The following is a 22,771-nucleotide window of genomic DNA, read 5'->3' on the forward strand; positions in this document are numbered from 1 at the left end:
GAAACAGTAAGCGCTTAAGGGACATCGCCACGGATATCGTAATCCTGGGGGGCAGACCGGGAGAAACACTTCGCAACGATGCCACAAGAAGATCCCGCTTTTTGTTCTTCATGTCATGAAGACCTGATTGCGAGTCACTTCTTCGACCCTGTACTAATATTCGGCACGTGCACCAACTCGGACTATTCGACGCCGTCTGGACAAAAACGATATAAAATACGCTGCTCTTGAGATTTCGATTGCGCGATCAACTCCACAGCTCCAGAAGTCTTCCACAAGCTTCGTTATGGGCAGCCCCTTCTGCCGGTCACAGTTGAACTCTGAGCGCTGCTTCCCTAGGTCGGTCTTCGGCGCCGCAGTATCGCGAAGTGTGCAGCACCGTCTAAACAAACGCGATGCACTACATTACTCCTTCGCTTCAATTATCCCATCAACTGCGCAGCTCCAGGAGCCTCGAACGCGTTTCCCTGTACCTCGCCTTGTGGCTACAGCACAGTGGCGCTCCGAGTGCTCTCCCCTTGGGTCGGTCACTGGCCAGACTACGCGACCGAGACCACGGGCGTACCTGGAATCGATGATGACTCAAGCCGGCTCCCGGGAGACGCGCGTCCGGCCCCCGTCGCGCCGTAATTGCACGCTTTCTCGCCACCGCTGCGGCCACCAACTTTGGCCGCCTTCGCAGCGGGCTGTCCACAAACACACACGCGCGCACGGGCGCCTCTTGGCGTTTGCCCCGTGCTCGATGCTGCGGGCAGGGGGCGAGGTGCTGAACGGCGGGGGACGCGGTGAATAGGCGGCGCCGTGGCGTGGATTCGGTGCTTGTCTGCGACTGTTTGTTTGCCGTTCTTTTGTACACACAGGGTGCTCGCTGTTCGGCTTCGTTTTTTTTTTTCGTAGTCTCTGAACCGAATGAGTGGCTCACGTTGCAAGGTCGGCAGTGGTAACCCTTCGAGTGGAACCGACCTTTTGGCGTGCATCGCAAGTTTCTATCCCTCATGATACGTTCTTTATTTATGTGTCTTGTGATCTGCCCGTGCAGGGAATGCATGCTGTCCTTGTACCGCCGCGAAAGCCTTTTCGTTGTATTGGTATTTTTTCTGTGGCCTGTAGAATATGTTACATTGTCAACTGAGTCATCCTGAACAGTCAATCGGAACAGCCCCAGCAGTACAATGAAATCGTGACGGTCATATGCTACGCTGTTTATAGAGACAGGTACCACGGCCGCTTGCGTCTCTTAACGTACCGATGGGGTCGATTGAAACGCGGAGAGGAAACCAACCTTCAGAGGGCGTGTCACGCTCCATGTCATCGATGGGCGACGTGCTATCGCTCTTGACACCGCTTCTGAGCATGCCGTAGCCTGTAGCGTACGTTTTAGAATCTGAGTGAATCCGCTCTCGCCGCGTGAAAGCGAAACCGGAATGTTCATCAACGCATCGGGGTATGGTTTCGGAATCGGTCGCACTCGACTTCACGCTCCCATGGCGCACGTGCGAGCGGCGTCATGTTCTCGGCTGCGGCAGCGACGGCAGCTCCCATCCGGATCGCCGTCCGTGGCCGTCTGCGCCCATATGGGCATCGCCCGGCCTGCCACGTGCGCTCGCCGATAGAGCTGTCAGAACGCGCGACGCGGACCGCGCGAAAGCTGGCCATCGGCTCGTAAATCGGCCCTCATCCTTTCGAGAGTGCGGCCAACGTCGGTTACGGCAATCGGCCGCGTATCCAGCCGCAGCCGATGTGGGCTCCCTCTCTCTCTCTCTCGCCCAACGGCGCGCGGCCGCAGCTGCGCCATTGCTTCCCGCCAGGCTTCATCTGCGGCCGATGCTGCTACGCGCCTTTTATGCGGACGCCGCGGACCGTGTCACACTCGCCGTGCTTTGACGCTTGTCGTGACGGCGTTCCTTTCGAATGTAGGTCAGAGTATACTCGCTCACGAGTATACACGCTGCCACTCGTATAGTGGCCGCACGCACATTTCACAGAATTGAGATGGAGCTTTAGCGAGCGACAAAATGAGTGAGTGGACGTGCGTATGAACGGGGAGGGAGTGAGTTGCTGTCGTTTCCAATAGGGTGATCTGTACCAATTTGTCTAAACATAATACGACGCAATGCCTTTCCCGTAAAAATATACACATTTCGAACACTTACAGACGGTCTCTGGAGCGCATTCAGCGGAAGCAAAATGACGAGAGGAAGCTAAAGTAGGTATGCCGGCACGCAGTTGCGTGACGATAAATTTCCCTGATCGCGAGATTAGTTGAAGGAACGCCCATATAAGGATGGTTTAAACTACCTTCGTCCATATATGCATATTACAGACGACCCTGAAAACTACGGGTCGTCTCAGAAACATCCCGCTAAATCTAGCGGGTACAGAAGAGAATAGAAACTTCTAACAGCCTGCAACTATAGTTGCAGGCTGTTAGAAGTTTCTATTCTCTGAAGTTGTAGCTGGTACCAATTTCGCTGCCTTGTAAAAAGCGTGAAACAATAAATTAATTTTACCGCGAGATTCACAAGAACGCTACACACATGACCTAGACACATGTGGAGTATTTTTAATTTTTATAATATTTTTATTGGTTAAAGACGTCCTAACACATGTGCAATACGCAGCAAATGTCTAAAAACCACGGAAACAGAAAAACTATTTCTTTTCTCGTAGTACAGCCGTACAACGTGTAAGTTTCTCGCTGCATTGCATTGGTCGAACAGCAGCCCGTAGTACACCGCAGGCTGCGTGCAAATAGGCTGCGGAAAAAATAAATGCGTTGGCGTCTATGGTTTCAAATTTTTTCTTCGCGTCTTTTCTCGCGGGGTTGACTATGCGGTTCTAAACGCTTATATGTTCTTGACAAACTTGGAGTCCGGAAACTTGTGACTGCAAGCTTTCTGAGGTCACAAACACACTGCTGCCACAGTTGATTGAAGATCGTCTTATGTGCTGTTTTATGCCGATGGTAACTACATAGACGCCGCCGACGCCGTGCTGTCATGGTATCGTCAGCACGTGTGCGGCTCGCACGGGGCCACGAGAAACGCGCAGTGCGCTTGGCTGCAAGTACGGTCAAGCAGAGCGGACGCAGCCAAGAAGGCTTAACGCAGCCGAAATCGGTTCTGCGGAGGAGCCACGCGTCGCGGTGTTTCGCTTCCCGCTGCTGGCATGAGCGCTAATTGTGCGCACAAACAACAGCGGTGGTGCTGAGGGACAAACGCCGAGGGGGTTTACGCCGGTCGCATGCATCCCGTGCACCAAGTACCGAGGTTCACTCCTGCTATACCTAAAGCTATACCAGGCGCTCATCGTGCCAGCGTTCTGAGACGACTGGTATCCGGCAGGGCGATGTTCCTGCCGCACAGCTATCGCGGCGTCCAGTCGCCTCGCACGCTTCGTCGTGCCGGCATGTTGATCCCCACGTATTGTACGTATAACACCGCCCGAGGAGCTGCGGCGCGAAACGTTCAACCTGGCGGTCGCTCTCTGTGCTTCGCCGTTAGATCCCAAGTGGTAACTTTCATTCTGTTACCAACTCTTTCCAAATTTCGCCGCTATATCGAGCGCGCCGAATTTCACTTGGGGCCTTTGTGGGCGTGCTTGCGGGAACGCTAAACTAAAGCTCGCAGGCAGCGAGCGAAAAGTTATACTCTTGAAACTGCAGGTGATAACACGCGAAACACGAAGCTATGTTCTGCGCATGTGAAAAAACAGTCCTCCTGCGATCGCTATACGGTTGGCAATTACGGTGGAATTTTGGTGCCATTTCGAAGCCGCATCTGAAACGCTTGAAGTGTCAATGCTGGATGTTATTTAAAACGCACAATGTAGCAAACCTACCGACTGGACTGGCAGTTTTATGCGAAGCATACTAGCCGCACAACCACGCTCTTCCTTGCTGCACCGCGCGCGGCCGCGTAGCTACCATATGACGTCATTACAGCTGCAAAAGCGGAGGCTCAACTCGTGCGCTCGCTTGCGGCCGCGTAGCTACATAGCCGGGTCTCAGCTCGTGCGCTCGCCTGCATGAGTTGTTTCTTCGTCTAGCCGAACCAAATATAGCCAAGCAACAGCAGTTCACCAGGCTAAACAGTGGTTCAACAACTAAAATAAAGGCTAGTATGCTTCGCATCCTGGGCTTAACCTTAGCTAAGCCACAGCCATTTTTTAGTGTTCAACACAATTTGTGGTTCTGTTTGTTGTTGTCGACTTTCTTGCTCTGTGTGCGCAAAACTTCCCTAATCGTGCATGCATCTGTGCAGATATACGATTTATTTTGTTTAACTATACATATTTCTTGTAAAAACGGCTTTAAGCCTGGCAACAATGCAGGAATATTGCACAGTTGTAATGAGAGGTGGACATGCTTGGTATATATAAAAGGCAAATTTGAAGGCACTGCACATTCTAATGCTCCCCCGATGTTTGTTTCTACTTGAATATTGCACCCAATCCGATATAATTGTCGTGCGACTGCTTCAGTAAACCCGCCCAAGAATCCCCACACGTTAACCTGGCCACAGAGCCATCCCTTTTCTAAATAGAAGTTTTAGTGATTCATCGTCGAATGTTAACGCTCAATCCAGTTAACAAACGCAACCGACTGCGCTGGGAGCTGAGAAGAGGTGGCCGCGCTGTCACGTCAGGCGAAGAAGACCCGTGATGAAGCGCGTGACAAAATTTGAATTGTGACATGTCGTGGAAAATACTCGTACGGTACGTTGCGGCAGATGTTTCCTCAGCATCGGCCGACATATCAATATTTTTCACGCTGGCGCAGCGTCACCTGAAGCAGGTGCACTTGTTGCTTTTGAACTAGACAGCCTGCAGGACGAGTTTTTGGCAATTGAGGCAGCGTTTGTGAAAATATCGAGAATTTTATATGTACGTGTAGCTGTTCACCCTAAGTAACGGCAAGAGGCCTGCGGTTTCTTCGGGCTCGGATAATTTATTTCCCTTACTTCATTTCTTTCGGTCTCAAGGTAGCATCGATAAAAAAAAAGGAAGCATTGCAGCGACAATACACACTCAACATCCGTGCCAGACATTACGCATGCGTGTAATATCCGTCGCTAAACTTCGCACATATTTCCCTTCTCGCGTGAGGTCGCATGCGGCGCCACGTTGCACGTAAGCAAGCAATCGGACCCTCCGTCAATGCAGTTCTTGTATTTATGTTTTATTTTCTACCTTGTCTTTTTTTTCTCACGTGACTGCCCCACGTTTTATAGCGAAGCGCTAAACGGACGAAATGTTTCACTTTAGCTGCCATCATCGTTCGTCATGTCTATTGCCATCGACAGTGTAACGTTGCGCACAAGCCGGCGACATGAACTGCACATTTTAACCGTCGCAGCAGCTCGATCGCTCTTGCGCTGCCCGGCTGAGAACGAGGTCGCCGGTTCGATTCCTTCAACGGTGGCCGCATTCCGACAGAAGGGCAATGAAAAAAAAGCAATCGTGTACCATGCTTTCGGTGCACGTTAAAAAAAAACAAAAAAACAACCGAGATGGTCAAATTATTCCGGAGCCCGAAATTATACAGGTTGTTTCAACGAACACTTTCAATTTTTTTTTTAATTGCCTGTGACAGCACAATTCTTGTCCATGAGCTCGCCTATTCAAAGACGCGGACATTACTTGCACAAAAAATGAAATGCATAACGGGTTATTAAAAAAAATCCACTGGTTATGTTTTAACTTATTGCCCTATGGCGCATATTGTAATTTATAAATTCTAGCGGGTCAGACTAGAAGGCATATCTACTTCAACTTAATTGTGTGGGTGCCACCATTTACGAGATATGCGCCGTCAAACTAGCGTTAAAAATGCACCGTCGCTCTACTTACTTTCTTAACCATATGTCGTGTCGTTTCATCCATTGAAGCACAAAAGTTACTGGAACGCCAATGCAATTCTCCGCGATGTTCGCGAATTTTCATTTCGAAACTGATATCATCCTGAGAATTCGTTCCAAGTGGATCCGCCTTGCGAACTCCGCGGATAGAATCTATAAATTGCATTGTTTCAAACATCACTCACAGCGCATACAGGGACAAGGGGCCAAAAGAACGACGAAGACGAGCGCTTGTCTTTTGGTCCCTTGTCCCTGTAGGCGCCGTAAGTGATGTTTGAAACAATGGAATACCAACTAGCCCGTACCGGAACCTTGCTTCAATGTAAATTGCAATATGTGCAGTTAATGTCATTTCCCTCTTTCCTCTGGTAGCTTCAACACTAGTTGAGGAGGGAAGGTGTTTAATGTCCGAAGTTGCCCCCCCTCGAGGATTCGAGTGCACGGTGGCTGCACGAAGGAAGAGCCGTTGAGACGCTTTATTCAAACACCGAGGCGTCTGTCCGAGTCCAAGCCCGAAACTCCGCTCCCTCCGCACCTCCAAACTTGACTTTTCAAGCCCTCGGTTGCACAAAGGAGTGGCAAACCAGCCAATCACTCATGCGAGTTCACATCATTATAACCAATAGCACAACCACCTTCCTGCCGCACACGGCACTGGTGGAAACAGTGGCATATTTTACAACACGCCAGGGGATAGGATTTCTCAAACGCACGTGTCATCTCCCTCTCGCCTACGTTAGGCTGCGAGTATCGGACCTTGATGTCCTCCCCTTTACAGCTGCAAGCGGCCGGCACGCAAGCTTTTCAAAGCAGAACAGTTTCTATCACGGCTTCGCTGAAAGGTTTGGTGATGGTCGAATAAAATCAGTCTCTAGGGCCACATGTAGAGCCGGCTTGGATCATTGTAGATATCAGGTAAATTCTGATTTTGCGAAAATGTATTGCCAAACACGCCACACATTCCCGAAGCTTTTCATTGGTCGCGGGATGCGCATTCCTTTGGGGCGTTCCTTCACCAACCGCAGTGCCAGCGATCTCCGAGTGCTCATGAGCTTCACAACGCGCACCGCAGATAAGTAGTCATTGATTGATAAGGGTGATAAGGAGTGATGAGAAGTTATGTCTCTCATAACGGTTGATAATGGTACTACGCAGGCGGATATGGTGCTAACGAGCGATAAGGGCTTATAATGTTTGGAACAATTCTGATAAGATTAGGAAGCACCGATAAGGGTTGATAAGGGTATGATCAAGTCTGATAATGGTGATAAGGACCGATAAGAGTTTATAAGGATGGAATCATGTACGGTAACGTTGGTACGTAAAGATCGGAACGATTGCGATATGGTTCATAACTCTCGAATCTAGTCCGATAAAGTTGATAACAACTGATAATTGTTGATAAAGGTCTGAACTAGTCAGATAAGGTTGGTAGAGACCGATAGGAGTTTATACTGCTCGGATCAAGTTTCACAACATTGATAATGACACCCGGCTGCGCGTGGATGAGCAAGCGCACAATGCTTACGCATAATTTAACAACTCCCAGAGGCGCGATTTTTTCACTGTGCACGTTTCCACCCAATTTCCAATAATATTAGGTAACCCAATCAATTCGTCATTCCTTCATGATGCCATCCTCCGGTACAAGCATGATAAAAGCAACGATAGAAGGGAGGGAACAGCTTGATCGTTTCCAAACACACACCACAGCCGCGCTTCTAAATATATGCTGCACTCTCTACTTTGCAGCGCTCATTTTTTTGTCTCTGCGCCATATTAAGCCTAAGCTACTCGTGCCAGTGCGCAACGTCGCAGGTGACCCCTGCCGACATCGCTTTCTCCCTCCTCTCTCTCTCTCTCTCTCTCTCTCTCTCGCATCGTATCGTTGCAGACGATCGCTGGTAATAATTGTGTTTGCACAGGCGACTCGCAAGCCGCCGCCACGCCGAGGGATCGGCGAGCCATGTAGTGATCTCGCGAACAAGTCGAATTGATCGCGGCCGCCCGCTAAAGAGCCTGCAGTCTCCAAGCTCTGCGCAGTCACATATACGGAGAACGCAAGGGTGCACCCTAACATCGGTGTCTGTGCGTGCGTCTACGCGCGTACGCGTGGCTTAGTCTGCAGCCCGATTGCTCCTTTTTGGCCCGAAAGACGTATGGCGTCCATAAAAGACGCCCCACGGCAGCAGGCCGTGTCTTCGCTGCAGAGTCTGCTGCGACGCCCTCTGTGTCTTTCTGTACTTCTTATCTGCAGTCCCAGTCCCTCTTTTCGCGCCGTCGCTGCGCAGTCTTTGGGCTCTCATTCATATTCAACAGCTGCGCCGTAGCAGCGGATCGCTGCGGAACCGTATGGAGAGACCGCTTGAGGTGCACACCGGGAGGAACGGCAGAGGGAACAGGCGGCGGTGTGTGATCGCGCGACTTCCAGAGGGATCAGTGCCTTCCCCTTCCCCTATCCTACCCTCTTTCTCTCCTTTCTTTTCTCTTTCCGAAAGCGCCGCTACCAAACGCGTAAAAAAAGAATATTCAATTTGGCGATCAGCTCGCTTACAGTGAAGGCGCATACAAATGTATACAGGTACATGGACTCGGCTCTAAACGGTCGCACTGCGGATTGGGACGTGGTCATCGGGGGGGAACGCGTCGTCTGCTACTCCCGCTGACTTTGCAGACGACAGCCAGAAAGAAACGAGAAGGCTGCTCGCGGCCCGCTGCCTGCGCAGAAGACAGCCGCAAGAGGGCGAAGCTCGAGACAGACGGCTCCCGCGGCTTGCCTTCGAAACGTGTGGATTTGTCACGGGAGAGAAAAAGAAAAGCAAAAGCTTCACTGAAAGAAGGCAAAGCCAAAGCTGTGTCTACAGTGCAGTCACACTGCAGCATGTAGTACGTTACAACCGTCTTCGAAAGCATTCCGCAGCGACAGTGGAGACGTACGAAAACGCCCACATAGCCGCCCTTTTCGACCCTCTTTATTTCCCCATGTGCACATGCGTCGAAATGATATGTCACTGCGGTAGTGGATTATGCTGTGTCCACACTCCTCTACCTGGTGGAGTTTTCTGCCCAAATGGCCAGTGGAAGCTCTGGCGTAGGTTGTTAAGCTACCAGATGAGTGATGGGTCTCTTTAATCCATGCTTGTTGCTTCAGACGCTCTTGCGGTGCTACTTTTATGCCTTATCTTTGCAAATTTACGCGGCATCTTATTTTTATGCGAAGCATATTACGAGGGCTCAACCCAGCTCCTCAGGCGCGGCGGTGACCATGAAATCACGTGACACCGTGACGTCACGACAGAGGAGAAGTGGCTTTGGCTCAACTCTTGCAAGACGGGCTGGGTGGGAATCGAACCAGGGTCTCCGGAGTGTGGGACGGAGACGCTACCACTGAGCCACGAGTACAACGCTTCAAAGCGGTACAAAAGCGCCTCTAGTGAATGCGGTGTTGCCTTAGAAACGCGCTGTTTCTAAGGCGTGCGTCTCTTGCTCAGGCGCACATTTCGTTGCCGCGCCGAACGCTGCTTTGCTCGACGCTCACCGCGTCCAATGCGGGGCGCGTAGTCGCTGCCCTGTAGCCCATTGTCTTACACCCCTTGGCGGGTCGACGGGAACGCTGTCGCGTTCCACTCTTGAAGGCGAAGAAGTAATGCATGAGTTGTTTCTTCGTCTAGCCGAACCAAATATAGCCAAGCAACAGCAGTTCACCAGGCTAAACAGTGGTTCAACAACTAAAATAAAGGCTAGTATGCTTCGCATCCTGGGCTTAACCTTACCTAAGCCACAGCCATTTTTTTTTTCATATGCACAAATACAATTGCTTCTTCGCACATACATACTGGTTACGAACAGCTTTAATTGGAACGCAATATCTCGCTCAAAATAAACAGTTATCAAATTCACAAAGCCATTTAAAGCCCCGGAGTAAGTTTTATGCAAATCCATTTTACTGGCCTGGATTGTCATACTGGGTGGACCGTGATACCTGCAGCTTCCGTAGACACTTCCATTTTTTGCAAGAAACGCTACGCTGTTTTTCACGTTGCTTGGTCTACGCTGTACTGCACAGAACTTCAACGTCGCGCCCCCTCCCCCCCCCCCCCCCGCCTTAGCAGATCTTGCCTATAGTGCGAGATGCGCAAAGGGAGGAGTGGTAGTTGGGTGGCTGCTTTCAGGTCAAAGGTTACGGAGTACGAGCGGCTCCTTTTGTGGCTCGAGAATCTCACGCTGTGTGCGCAGACAGTTGAAAGTGATCTGACTCTGCGCGCTCGTCTGTAGGCAATCCGCGTGTCCGTGTGCCTCGTATTGCTACAACCTGTGCTGTCGAACCACTGCATCGCGTTCGGCGCACTGACGTCACGTGTCCTGTCTCCAAGTAACGCGGCTCTTGCTCCTTGCTAAGGCTGACTGGGAGTTCGATGGGGCAGCATGGCACTAGATAGCGGTCTGGTGGTTACAGTGTTCGCTAAACGCTCGCAATTTGCTTTTTATTGATTTCATCATGACTATATGCCAGCATGCCAGCATGAGTTATCGCGATCGAACAGAACGTAAGAGGCTCGGTCATCAGTTTATATCAGTTTGAAAGTTCACTCCGGAGGCTCAGCCTTTTGAAGATACTCAGAGGTGTCGCTGCCTCATGCTGCAAGCAAATGCGAGTAGTTGCTGCACATACATTACTCTTCCATGTACAATTACTGCTCACTAAGCCATGGGCCGAGATTTTAAATACATTGCGGAGAAATTGGAGAACGCTGCGCGTTGTTACGATTGGTCATCGCGGGCAGTGACCTTCTAGCCTCGCTTGCCCCACTGTGAGGAACCGCTTCGTGAAGTTAACAATGCCTCACCCTCGGACATATCTGCGGCGACCGCCAGGCGAGACACGTTTGCGGACCAAGTATTGTTTGTTGCTTCCCTGTCACCTTCACCCACCAATGGGAGCAAGAAAACTCCTGGAAAAGGGTATTCTGAGTGTTTCGGAGTGCTTCAAAGTGCTTCACCTCGGAGTGCTCCACTGCAGCCATTCTAGATTGATGAGGTGCAACGTTCTCCACTCTTCATGTAGATATTGCAAATATACCCTGTCCTCCTCGTTCTCGATGAGAACAAGTTGCTCCCTTCAACATCGTCCTTAGCGTGGATGAATCGGATGCCGACATGGGCCAGCTACCCCTCTTGACATGCCCGCCCTATACTCTTACTGCGTCAACTGCGCTGCGCGTGGCTAGAACGTGGTAGGCAAGTAAGCGAGAAGTACGGTATGCGAGCATTCCGAAGAGTGCTCACTTAATCAACAGTGTTTCGCAGCTTCTGGTTGTCGATGTAGGGAAACATATTGGATTAAGGCTCCGGCCTGCTCAGAAATTGTAATAGATTTGTTCACGAAAGGAAGTGCAGTACGTGGGGACCATTTATTCCGTGTATGAGTCAAGCCAAGAAGTTATGCATTCTTTTGTGACTGATAGAAAGCACCACGTAAGTTACCAAAGGAGCAAGTCGCACTGCTCTAAGAGCGCAAGGCAACACTTGCATATCAAGCGCTGAGCCACTTTCCCGGTGTAAAGATGTGGTAATTGCATATACGATCCCAACGTGTATAACATTACTGTCATCTTACTCTAGGCATGATATTGTAAACTCGTGACCTTTCACCAACTGCGGGAGCAACAAAACTCCTCCAGAAGTTTGAATTTGCACCCCAACTGTAAACGTTGAGTAACTCGTGCAAGAAAAAACAGAGTCAAAGGGGAGTAATGCATGCACCACACAACGAGCGAACGTACGCGCGCTAGAGCGTAGCGGAATAGCTTCAGCGTAACTATTTTTTTCTCCCTCCCTTCCCCATCGTTTCTTCCGACGCCCGCGCACTACGTCATAATCGCTCAAGCGTTTGACGTCACAACAAAGACGTCGCCGCGGAGCCCGACGCATGTGCGCCGCGCGACCCTTTTGCGGCTGCGCGCGCACGTGACCGTTCTCTTGCTTCTCGCGCTCTCATCCCAGGCCACAACGTGCTTAACACGCGCCCGTTGCGCGCCAGGCGGCGTCCATATTCGCGCCGCCGCCGCCGCCTGCTTTTCCGACAGCCGCTGCGGTCGTCGCCAGATGGCGTTGTCGCGTAAATCGCTCAAAGCGTTGACGCATATGTGCGTTGTACGAGCGTCCCTCCAATGTAGTCCTTCCGTCCACTCACTTTCGCGCCATGCTTTCTTCTTTTTTTTCCCGACGTACGTCTGTTTGCTAACTCGTTTTCGTCGCGGACGCCGGAGTAAACAGACGACGGAGCGAGAGTGAGAACGTTGCCTGCATGAGTGAGACGTGTAGCACAAATGAGGGACCCGAAGCGGCACGCAGCCCATGAAGGCCGAGCCAACGGCGAAAGAAATACCGTTGTGCGAAACCTAGAGGGCCGTTAGCAATTCAGATAGTCGCGCTTGTATGATGTCATATTGAAAATGTTGGCGGTTATAATGAAGCATCTGCTAAGTGTTCAGCACAGCAACGTTAAGCTACCAACTGGCAAGATCAGCTTAGTCTGCTTTCAGATTGACTGTATGTAAGTGCAGGTGTATTCATTAGGTAAGGAAACAGAAGCGGGATGCTTGAAACACAAATGATATATGGAATTTACTTTCGTTCACTAACGCAATAGAAATGTTCCGTTGTTTCGCTTTACGAAAGTGTGCTTATCTTACACGAAGAAGGTTAAGTAATCCATACCAACCATTCACCTTCGGCAGCCTTGTAGTGCGTCAACTAAAATATAAATGCTGGACTTTTTCTCCATTTCTTTTTGTTATATATGCTCTTTTAACAGTTGTGTAGAACGCAACTTTCGGCCTCGATTTTTAGTTCTCGTCTTTGTAATCCCCACACTCTATTCTTTTGGACGCAACCGCCATTTTGACGGTTCAGTATTGCAATCGTGTGTAAAACCTTTCAATATGAGTTGATTTCCGTGAGAAATAACGGTCGGCTAATAAAACGCTCTTGCTTGTCGCACATCGTAATATTGCGAAACAAATAAAGGAAGGCAGCAGCGGTCGTCGCGCCTTATTATGGCGTTGTTTTGAACTGAAACTCTCAGAGCACACATACTGCAGTGAGCGTCGTATAAGGTTACCGTCGGGCAGAAAGATGGCGGTGGCATAATGTTGCTGGCGCTATGTTTCGACTTTTTTTTTCTCCCTCTCTCAAGTTGGGTCGGGCACGATGAGAGCATATTGTAGATGTAGTCTATTGCGCAAGTTCGTAAACTCAATCATTAGCATAAGATAAGGGAAGCCATGACTAACCGCTAATATTCGGTGTACCAACGAAAGCCGTATATGGAGGAAGCCTGCGCCAAACTTATCCATCATGATCTCATGCCCGATTCCCGAAGCTTTTAGTTTGCAAGTACTGCTGGTCATTGGCCGGTCGCCTTCGCTAATGATATGTGGAGCGCCAGGGTTGATTGGAATTCATACTTACGAACAGTTATGGCGAAAGGTTTCTGCGAGTACAGGCCATCAGTTCCTTCTCCTGTGAGCTATACACATTCTGTACGACGATCAGCCAGCCTCGGGCGCAGCATTGGAAAGCGGCTTTTGTGTGCTGTAGGCCGATACGAAGTCACCGGCCACCGCGGGTCAACAACCGGGAGCAATATTTGGGTACCGGTGCCACGAAATTCTCGAAACTGGGATTATCGCCGTTCTCGAGCGACGTATCCGAGGTGAAGAAAAGCGCCTTTTACACGAAAGCACGTCCCCGCCATAAGTGAGTTAGGCCCCCCGGGACGCCTCCTTTCCGACAATTACACGACAGGACGGCACGACCCTTAAGCGCGGATATACACTTGCTACGGCGCGCGTAAGCTAACACGCGCGTTTTCGCGCAGCTTAAATTACGCGCCCGTTTCGAGTGAAATTATGCGAAGCTCCGGGCAATGGGCCGCCCGTAGCTTACTGGCTGCGAGCACGCCTTCGGACCCGCAACAGCGCGTGAGCGTTTAAGAGGCAACGAAGCGTTGCTGGTTGCGCTCGGTTGCGTCCATGGTGGCCCGCGAAGCGCGCGCGCGCGCGTGATGGCGCGTGATGGCGCGCGAGGGCGCGTCCACGCCTCGCGAGGAAGCGGCGCCAGTGGTCGGCACGAAACGCACCGGCAGGGGCACGCAGCCGCGTCCGCGCCGGCAGGCCTAGCGGGCGCCTCTTTTGGTTCCAGCTGCTCGCCCCTTTGACGGCTTCATCGCCGCACAGCCGATCGCCGCAGCTGCGGACTGCAGGCGTCGCGGTGCCTCCGAAAGCGAATCTCTCTCTCTGCGGTCTCTTGCCGCGGACCTGTCTTGCGCATCTAATTTCCTTCTTTCCGTCATTCCATTTCGGCTGGCAATATTCTGTAGAATATCGAGAGCACTCATCTTTAAAAAAAAAAACGCAGAAATGGCGCCTCCGGACGCTTGCGCGTTGACGAATGCCGAGATTGTTCAGAGCTTATATGCATAGACAGTGCCACGTCGCCAAATCGCTGCAGTGCAGTGGATAAGTCATTGTTTCTGCGTAACACTATAAACTGAAAATCTGATGTCCCTCGGCCCCGTCAACCTTTCCCGATCTCGTATGTGTTCAGGGACCTTTACACACTCGGGTTTATGGATGCGCATTTCTCTTTCTTTCCTTGTGCATGATATGGAACATCCATCATCTTTCGATTTGCCATGTTACGTTCTTTTTTTTTTCGGCATAATCATACCTTTTCAGAAATCGCGCGGAAGATCTTAGGTAGACCATTTTGTTCTGTGTTTCTTTGTTCTCCTTAATGTTAAGATGCTGATACCTTAAACTGACAGCAACAATTAGGCAATGAACAGACCGCGAAGCTTCGCATTTATGGCACGCTAGGCTGAGTTTTTTTGTTTTTTTATTCAAGTTAGCTCGGTGTAAATGGGCGTTGAGACTCAAAGTAGACAAAAGCATTTATACATCTTTTTTCGTAACACGGATGGCCTCTCTAACGATGTCTTCAGAGAAATGTTATTAAGCGCTCAAATAAAACTCGTGCATGAAATTGCACATTACTTCCAGGTCCACGCCACAAGAACACATAAGTATAAAAGAAAAAAATATTATCGAGCAGTAGATAGCAACCGTTCATTATCAAATTGCTAAAGTTGCGATACGTTGAAGATACATGTGGTCAAACACCAACAATTAACTCAGTCTCAACTTTCGCTGGCTGCCGTGCATGGACTTGTGAACTCGGTCAGAAATGCAAGACGCCGCTAAACCTAGCTGCCATGCGAGAGACCCACAGTACATCCGACCGTACCTCCGGCATGGTCACGTGCCTTTCTTGTTGTTATGAGTACTGGGCCGTTATTGAGACAATGGCCTTTGAAATCGAACGTCTATTGCTGCTGCTGCTGTTGCCGTAGAGGACGGTCGGAGAAAAAAAAAACCCGTTCGCTGACTGTTGCGAAAGATGCAGGCAGGCACTACTTGGCCGACATGCCGTGTGTTCAGGCATAGTCGTAACGACCACCTCCTGTACGAGAGCTGGAGTTATACGCGGATCCATTATCGAGTCGAAGCACCCGCCCTGTCCGCGCCGTCTGGCGGCGTTTGCAGACCTCGTCCTTTGTTTTCATCTGCTTGCTACTTATTGCTTGTTTTCGTCTGTTGTTCAATGCTGCTACGTCTGCTTCGCGGTCTTATTCTATCGTCTGCATGGTGTGTTTCACTTTCATTCGGCGCGCATGGTGCAGACGTCTCTTTTCGTCGCCGTTTATGCGGTCGTTATTTTGTTATGGCTATCTCCGGGACTGTGTCAAAGAACTCACGCGTGTGATGGAAGTGGGTTTCCCGATGCCACACAAATCTATTTCATTGGAAGAGGGATACTAGCGAATTGGTTGCATAAAAGAAAGAAAGAATGAAAGAGACCATCCAGGACTTCGTTTGTTTACTGAAAATATAGAGTGTCGGAGCTGGCATCTAGATTTGTTATCACTTCTTGGAGGCCGTGACACCATTGCTGATTCTCCTGTCTCTCTCTTAGACACGTTTGCGGTGAAAGCTGGACTGTCCGGACGTCTGGAGTAGTGAAGTTGGTTTACGCCCTATTTAATGCGAAAGATTGGTCACTCCCGCTATGCAAACTGTTATGCCACCTAAAGAGGCAAAACTTAATTGTCAAAATCTGTGGAATGTAATAACATTGGACGCTTAGAAATTGATCGCTGTTAGTCATTTAACATATTTAATTATGGCTCCAATAGCCACATATATGGTTATTGTGATACGCACATGTTTGGTTAAATTTTATCCCAAGGGAACGTTCGCATCTATTCTTTGCTCTATCCAGTGCTAAACGCACTCGCGGACGAAAAATAGGTTACCTTACCGAAATATCTGTATGTGTTTGAAACTGTATAGCAATATTGACGAAGCATGTCTTTTTGTTTCACGGCGAACAGAAGACTTGCGTCATCATGTAGTCGTTTGAAAGCAATATGGGTTCAAGGACACCCACTGTTCTGCATTAGCGTCTGCGAGCAAAAGAGCCATGCTCTCAAGGTCCTGTTCGTAGCAAGGCTCAGAAAGGTTTTTGAATGGCAGAGAAGCCAACGACTTTTGTTCGCTGACGGTAATGGAAAAAGCTTGAACAAAAGACAAACTCCGCAGTCGAGGCGTCTGCAGAAGCGCTGCCGCCGCTCCTTGCAGACGTATATACCACTTCTGTTTGTGCGTGTGTAAGTATAGGTGCTCATAACATGGCGGGCACCCAAACGACCGAACCGCAGCCCCGCCCACAACCTAGCCGCGGCGGGGACCAGAAAACATGCGCGTCCTTTCTGTTCGCTTTCGCTTAGTTACATAACCCTCGCCGGAGTGAGTCCCTGACTCGAGCGTTTCGAAAACACTCGCCCGTAGCCGGTCATTCACAGCCAAACCCCCCTCCCCATATACTGCTCGCCAACCGATCGTTGTTCGTCTGCTAAAATAGCGCGCACGTCATCTGTAAACCTTGTCGTCTGCACCGAACGGCGATCGTCCTCTGCTAGCGCCGCTTGCTCCGCATGCACCGCGTACCGGCAGAAGTAAAAAAGAAAAGTAATAATAAAAAACGCGAACGAAAAAAACCCTGAGCACTGTCGTCTGCTTTGCCGCTCAACAACAAAGAATGTACGTGCTGTATGCCTGCATTCTAGGCTGGGGTGTTTCGAGAATGATATACCTCCTCTCTTTCTTGCAGGTAGCTTTATGTCGCTGATGATACCGTACGGAGATTCCGCGCTCCGCCGCCTGCCTGAGGTGGTGTATGAACCGCCTCAGGAATTTTCATCACCGAGGCGGTGCACTTTTCCGACTCAGTGTTTTTTCCGTCTGCTCCGCGGCTTTCTTTTTATGTTTAGCGAAGATGTTCCTGTCGTGTTTTTTTTTTTCTGCTTTTATTCAGCAAGGCTGTCTCGCGCCATAGTTTTTATTTAATGTACAACGTGCTTCCAGCTTTCTGCCTCCCCCCCCCCTTTTTTTTTTGCTCTTTCAGCGGCTGCCTGCGCTTGGTGCACTTTCCGAGTCGCAGCCGAGGGGTCATTTGCTCCGCTTCCACCAAGGAAGGCAATGTACAGAGGCCAAGAATCTTCACCAAAGGTCACATGTTATTGCGCTGCTGCGGGGGATGTATAGAGTGATCTCGATCCGTTTGTCAACTTCTGTCTCTGGCAGTCTCGGAAGAGAGGACGTCAATAACATGGTCTTTAATGTTTGCTTTTGGCGCCTGTGTTATGAAGCAGATTAAAATATTTTAGGCTTATATCGATCGCTCAGCTCAGCTCTAGAGTACTCTTTCAAAGCCATCTCCATGTGTCAGTTTCTGATTGCGGTTATGGTGAAAACAAACTCTGAAGAAACTCCAATATCGCGGGTTCGTTTTGAAAAGTATTTGAAACATAATGAGTTCTCTCAATTGAGATAGAAAGGTGAATGAGTAGGCAAGCTGATTTTTTGAAATTTGTTACGTATAACAAGTAAGAAAATAACGAGTAATATATTCGTCATCTACGTAACTTGGTAAATTAAAGGACGTTTAAGTACTCCAAGTTTCTGTCAAATGAAAAAGTAGTATTTAATTAAGCTATGATATTCAGGTGCGATAATGAGTGTACATCACTGCAGCGCTGAGTACTGACGTCTAACTTAGGCCGAAAAGTGCAATAAATGAAGTTATAGCTACAAACACACCGCAGCCATTTTTATTATTTACAAGTATTTATAAACTTGTTATAAGTTGTTTTAGAGCCAGCGTGTAACACCTATACAGCTGTTCAATTTTGTGCACATGTACCGGCGCGGTGACGTCACGCTGTTATTCTAGCAGTGTCGTCTGCTGCCGTTTAATCGAAAACGCCGCTTCTATAGTAGTCTACGCAGAATGGAAGACGCATGGATAAAAGAACGAAGGAAGTACCACGCAGAGTGGAACACCAAGTCATGTGTGGAAGCTTAATGGAGCTTCCATTCAAAGCCGTATTCCGGAACTCTTCGGCAAGATCGCACCAGCAACAGTCTCCCCGCTTCGTGTTTCTGTTTTTGCTGAAGCGAATGGCAGCAGAGAAAAGGTGGTCAGCAGAAAAAAGAAAAAAGGAAAACGAGTAATGATCCGAGCGCCACCGAGATGCCGTCTGCAGATAAGCAAAGCAGACGACGGCCGACCACCGCTCGGACATTCCGCGACCTCTCGTCGGGGCGCCCTCTCGCGACGGGATGTCGGAGGGCACCTGCGGCGTCCATTCAAGAAAATGACCGAAGCGTGTGCGCGGGCGAGCAGCCGTAACCTTGTCCGGGTGCGAGTTGGCGTGCGACCATACGCCGATGCCCCACCGCACCCCGCCTCTTCTTTCAGAACATGCCGACACGGTCATCCTCCCCCAGGTTTCTATCTATTTTTTTTTCTTTTTTCATTCCGTGATCGTTTTCAAAATTTCTTCGGCGTACCGCGCTTTCGGTTTCGTTTCAACCTCGAAGTGTGCAGCTGATTGAACCGCCGTATCCTGTTTTCCGACCTGCTCCGTAGAACAGACGACGTAGCCGACGATAAATAAGAGCAGCTGACGACAGAGTACGCACCGCCTGCAGAACGTGTATGCTCTGTGGGCATGTCAAGGGAGCGATGGCTTGCCACGTGCAGAAGTGGAAGAGCGTGATGTTCGAACCCTAATGTCCTTCCATTCATGCGTGTTCTGTGTTCCTCCGGCTTTAGCTATATTGTTTTAGTGCTGTATTTTGTTGTTTATAATATGCCGGTGCACTCGTTTCCGCTCCATTGAATTCAGAAGGAAATCGCACCGTAGATGACCAAGAGAGCACGCGTACGCGAGATCGCGGTTCCTCCGCACAATACGGTGACCGTAACCTTCGTGTATCTATCGAACCATTGATGTTCACAACCTTTCCTTTGCACGCTTTTTTATTATATTTCAGAAAGACGGATTCGCTGTGCATTTTCTTTTTCTTTCTGTTGTTTCGGAATACCATCACACCTCAATCCAGTCGACCGCGGCAGCTCTTTTACACGCTTCATCTGGCAGACGATGGACAGAAACCCTGAATACAGGAAAACACAATCGCATTTCGTCGCTCGCGACAGAAAGAACAGAACAAGAAGAGCAGAAGATGCAGCGTGCGCAGTGAGCAGACGACGCGCGCTGAGCGCACCTTCTTTTGGTTTCGGAAACGTTTATCGCGTCGTGCGCGAAGGAAAAAAAAAGGCGAAATAGAAAAAAATGACTAAACTCGGGCGAGAGGCACGCTCACGCGTTCGTGATCCGGATGATGGTGGCATCGGTCTTCCACGCTCGAGCAGAAGTGTGGCTACGGTGTCCTGTATGTGCGAGCCAGGGGAAAAAAAAAAGAAGCAGAATAAGAAAAATGTAACGGACGACAAAATAGGAATGTAGCAGAAGAAAAAAAAAAGAAGAGTTGTGTAGCAGAAGGCATCCAGAAGCGAGGCGAGGAGCAAATGCAGAACAAAACGATGCACCGCATTCGTCCTAGCCGTCGTCTGCGTCGGCCTGTTCGCGCCTCGCGTGTCGTCTGCACAAGGTAGGCCTCCCTCTCCCATATAAATGCTCGCACCGCCGCGGCTGTTTATGCTCTTGCTACCACGCGTACGCGCAGGCGCGCACTCGCTTAGCAGACGATATAGCGAGCTGTCGTTGTTCACGACCAAGTGATAACGGTTGGCGCTTCGTGCACTACGCGCATTACGTCGGTCACGTGCGCGGCGTTACGTCGTCGCCAATCGTTTCTTTTTGTGCCTTTTTTTGTTATTCCCCTCGGAGGCGACGGAATCTTTGAATTCATCGCTCGGAGGAGAGAGGAAGTTGTACTCTGAGATGTTCAAGAGGGATTTTAACGGAACGACAAAAAGAAGTGTGGGAGCTAAACCCCCCTCCCGCCCCGGAAAAAAAAGTGAGAGGAGGATGGAGCCCAACGGAAGCGAGACGTCCATTTTGTACCAGGTCGCTCCGAGACGCCCATTCTTTCGTCGGGTTCGCGGGTCTTTTGTGATACGTCGTAGCCGTATACGCGTATATCGCGTCTGTGGCCAGTTCCGCCTCGTGCTCGTTGTCTTTTCTTCAATCTTTCTTTTTATCTTTTTTTTTTCATTTTCACTCTTGTCTGTTTCTTGGACGCGACGTGCTCATAAAAGGTTCAAGACGCAACGCGACAAAGGAACTGCTAATGGAGGCAATTCGACCGGCTGCAACCGGATGTTGCCTACGGAGGCCATGGCAGGGCAGTACTTTCCTTAACGGTGTCATGTCAGCATATTGCTGTCGGAACTCCTTAAAGTCCAATTCGGCGCGCGATGCATTCCTTCAATGTGCATAACGCACGTGCGTAAGGATTCGTTCAAGTAGTGGAACGTTCACCAATTTAGCTGGAGTATAACCAAAAGTTGAATATGCAAATACTGTAGTTGCTATGAGAGAGGAACTGAAAGTTACTTTATTCTGATGGGTCACGGAGGGAGGTGGATCTCCGTTACGGTTAGAGCCTTCAGTCCAAGGCCCCCGCGGCGGTGGCAGCACTTACCTTTCTGGCGGTCAGCTTTCGCTGGTCCTCTAATGGCGAGCTGTTGAGCAACATCTCCAACTGCTGATGCGTTGCGTTTCGGTTGGGGGAGCTATTAGGAATTTTTCGGCAGGCCCATGTGTCGTGGCATAGGGTAGCTCGCTCTGTACAGAAATGACAAAGGGGTTGATAAAGAGTGGGGTACAGCTCATGGAGAAGCGTTAGGTGAGGCTAGGTGTTGGTCTGGAGTCGCCTCCATACCGTGGCTTCAGCTCTGGTGAGGGATGGGTGCAGTGCCGGCATTGTTCTTTTCGAAATGTGGTAGTGCTGTATTATTTCGTAGTGTGTATTGCTCGTGGACTGGGGTATTCTGGCATCTCTCGGAAGGCCCGGTTGCAGTGGCCTCAGGCTATCGTGTGTGGACGATGGTTTTTGCTGACGCCTTCGTGCCCCGGTGTCCACGTTACAGTGCTGCGGGGTATTTCGTTGAGGTGGTTGAGAATATCGCATGCCACTTTATGTAGATGGGCGTTCTCGTAGACTCGACACGCTGACTGACAACCTGTAAGAATATACATTTCCTCATCCTGCCTCGATGCCGAGATGGCAAGGGCAATGGCGGCCTCTTCTGCTGCGGTGACGTTCTGCGTACGAACGCAGGCGGATACCAGTTCCCCCTGTCTGTGTCCTACGATGCTGATTACCATGCCTTCCCTATTCGGTTACCTGGCCGCATCTGTCCAGCGAGCAGTGGAGAGAGTGCCGTATCATCTTTCTATTGCTTTGGCTCGCGCTTTTCTCCTGCTCAAGCGATATTCCGAGTGCATGTTACGCGGAATAGGGGCCACCGTTATTTGCTTATGTAGGGACTTGAAGAGCACTTGTTGACTGTTGGTTTCCACCACGGGGTAATGCAAACTTCAAAGAGTTGTTCTTCCTGTTCTACTGAGGTTGAGGCGTGTGATTTGCGCCTGACGGTAAGCTTCAATTAGTTCTTCTCAAGTGTTGTGGATGCCCAGGGATAGAAGTTTCGTTGTTCCCGCGCCGGGAGAAAGGCCGAGGGCTTGTTGGTACGCTTTGCGTAATAATACCTTTTTATTTGGGCATTTTTTTTTGATGTTAGGTGGAGATAAGGTAGAGCGTATGTGACTCTACTGACGATAAAGGCCTGAATAAAGCGTAGTAGGTCTTCTTCGGAGAAGAAAGTGTTTGTCACCTTTACGCAAGTTCATGTTTGTCACATTATGAAAAAAATCACCTGTCTCAATTCCAATTTCCCGGTGAAGTGCTTCAAATCTTGAAGGCAAGCTTAATATGTTTGATTTAATCAATGAATAAAATATGATCTTCCCCTGACGGATAAAAAAATACATTTTGCTGTGCCCGTGTGAAAACACTGTACACGATCAACTCTGTGATTCCCAACATTCTCTTGTCGTGATACGTCATCGGAATACGTTTTTTTTTTTATTTGGGGTACCATGTAGGGTGACGGCATATGGAAGTCATAGGACATCTGGGTTGGTTTAATAATGTGCCAATTGAAATTTGATTATTTGCCAGTCAAATTTCGCCTGTTATATATAGAGGCGCTTGCTTTGACGATAAACTACCTGTGTTTATGTGGCTCACAAGTTAGCAGGCTACTCCAAACGATGGGTGAGGCGTGGTGGGGAAGACAGTGATCACTAATATAAACGGGCGATCCGTACACACACGAAGACAAACGCACCGCATAAAAAAGTAAATTTACTGAGCACTTTGTCTTCACCAGCACGAAATCATTCTTACGACAGCAGCAACTCGTCTAGTATGAAACGTCTTTTCGTGCAACAACATGGCAGGAAAGGGTTC

General features: G+C 49.6%; 1 protein-coding gene across 5 annotated transcripts in view; it reads left to right on the forward strand.

The window, feature by feature from the left end:
• Nucleotides 1–22,771, forward strand: part of LOC135899107 (neuronal PAS domain-containing protein 4-like) — a 160,192-nt gene that overhangs the window by 22,626 nt on the left and 114,795 nt on the right. The window contains exon 1 of one of the 5 annotated variants that reach the window (XM_065428388.1): nt 17,419–17,491. The exons of 2 other annotated variants lie outside the window; for them this stretch is intronic. Coding sequence is in view for 1 of the 3 variants with exons in the window: in XM_065428387.1 (XP_065284459.1) it covers nt 18,747–18,772 (26 nt within the window). In the remaining 2 variants the exon portion in view is untranslated. Of the gene's footprint in view, nt 1–17,418; nt 17,492–18,675; nt 18,773–22,771 lie in introns of those variants that run through there. 2 more of the 5 variants (XM_065428387.1, XM_070522387.1) reach the window with 2 other exon arrangements.

This window comes from Dermacentor albipictus, chromosome 7 (genome assembly GCF_038994185.2).
Source record: "Dermacentor albipictus isolate Rhodes 1998 colony chromosome 7, USDA_Dalb.pri_finalv2, whole genome shotgun sequence".
Taxonomy (NCBI): domain Eukaryota; kingdom Metazoa; phylum Arthropoda; class Arachnida; order Ixodida; family Ixodidae; genus Dermacentor; species Dermacentor albipictus.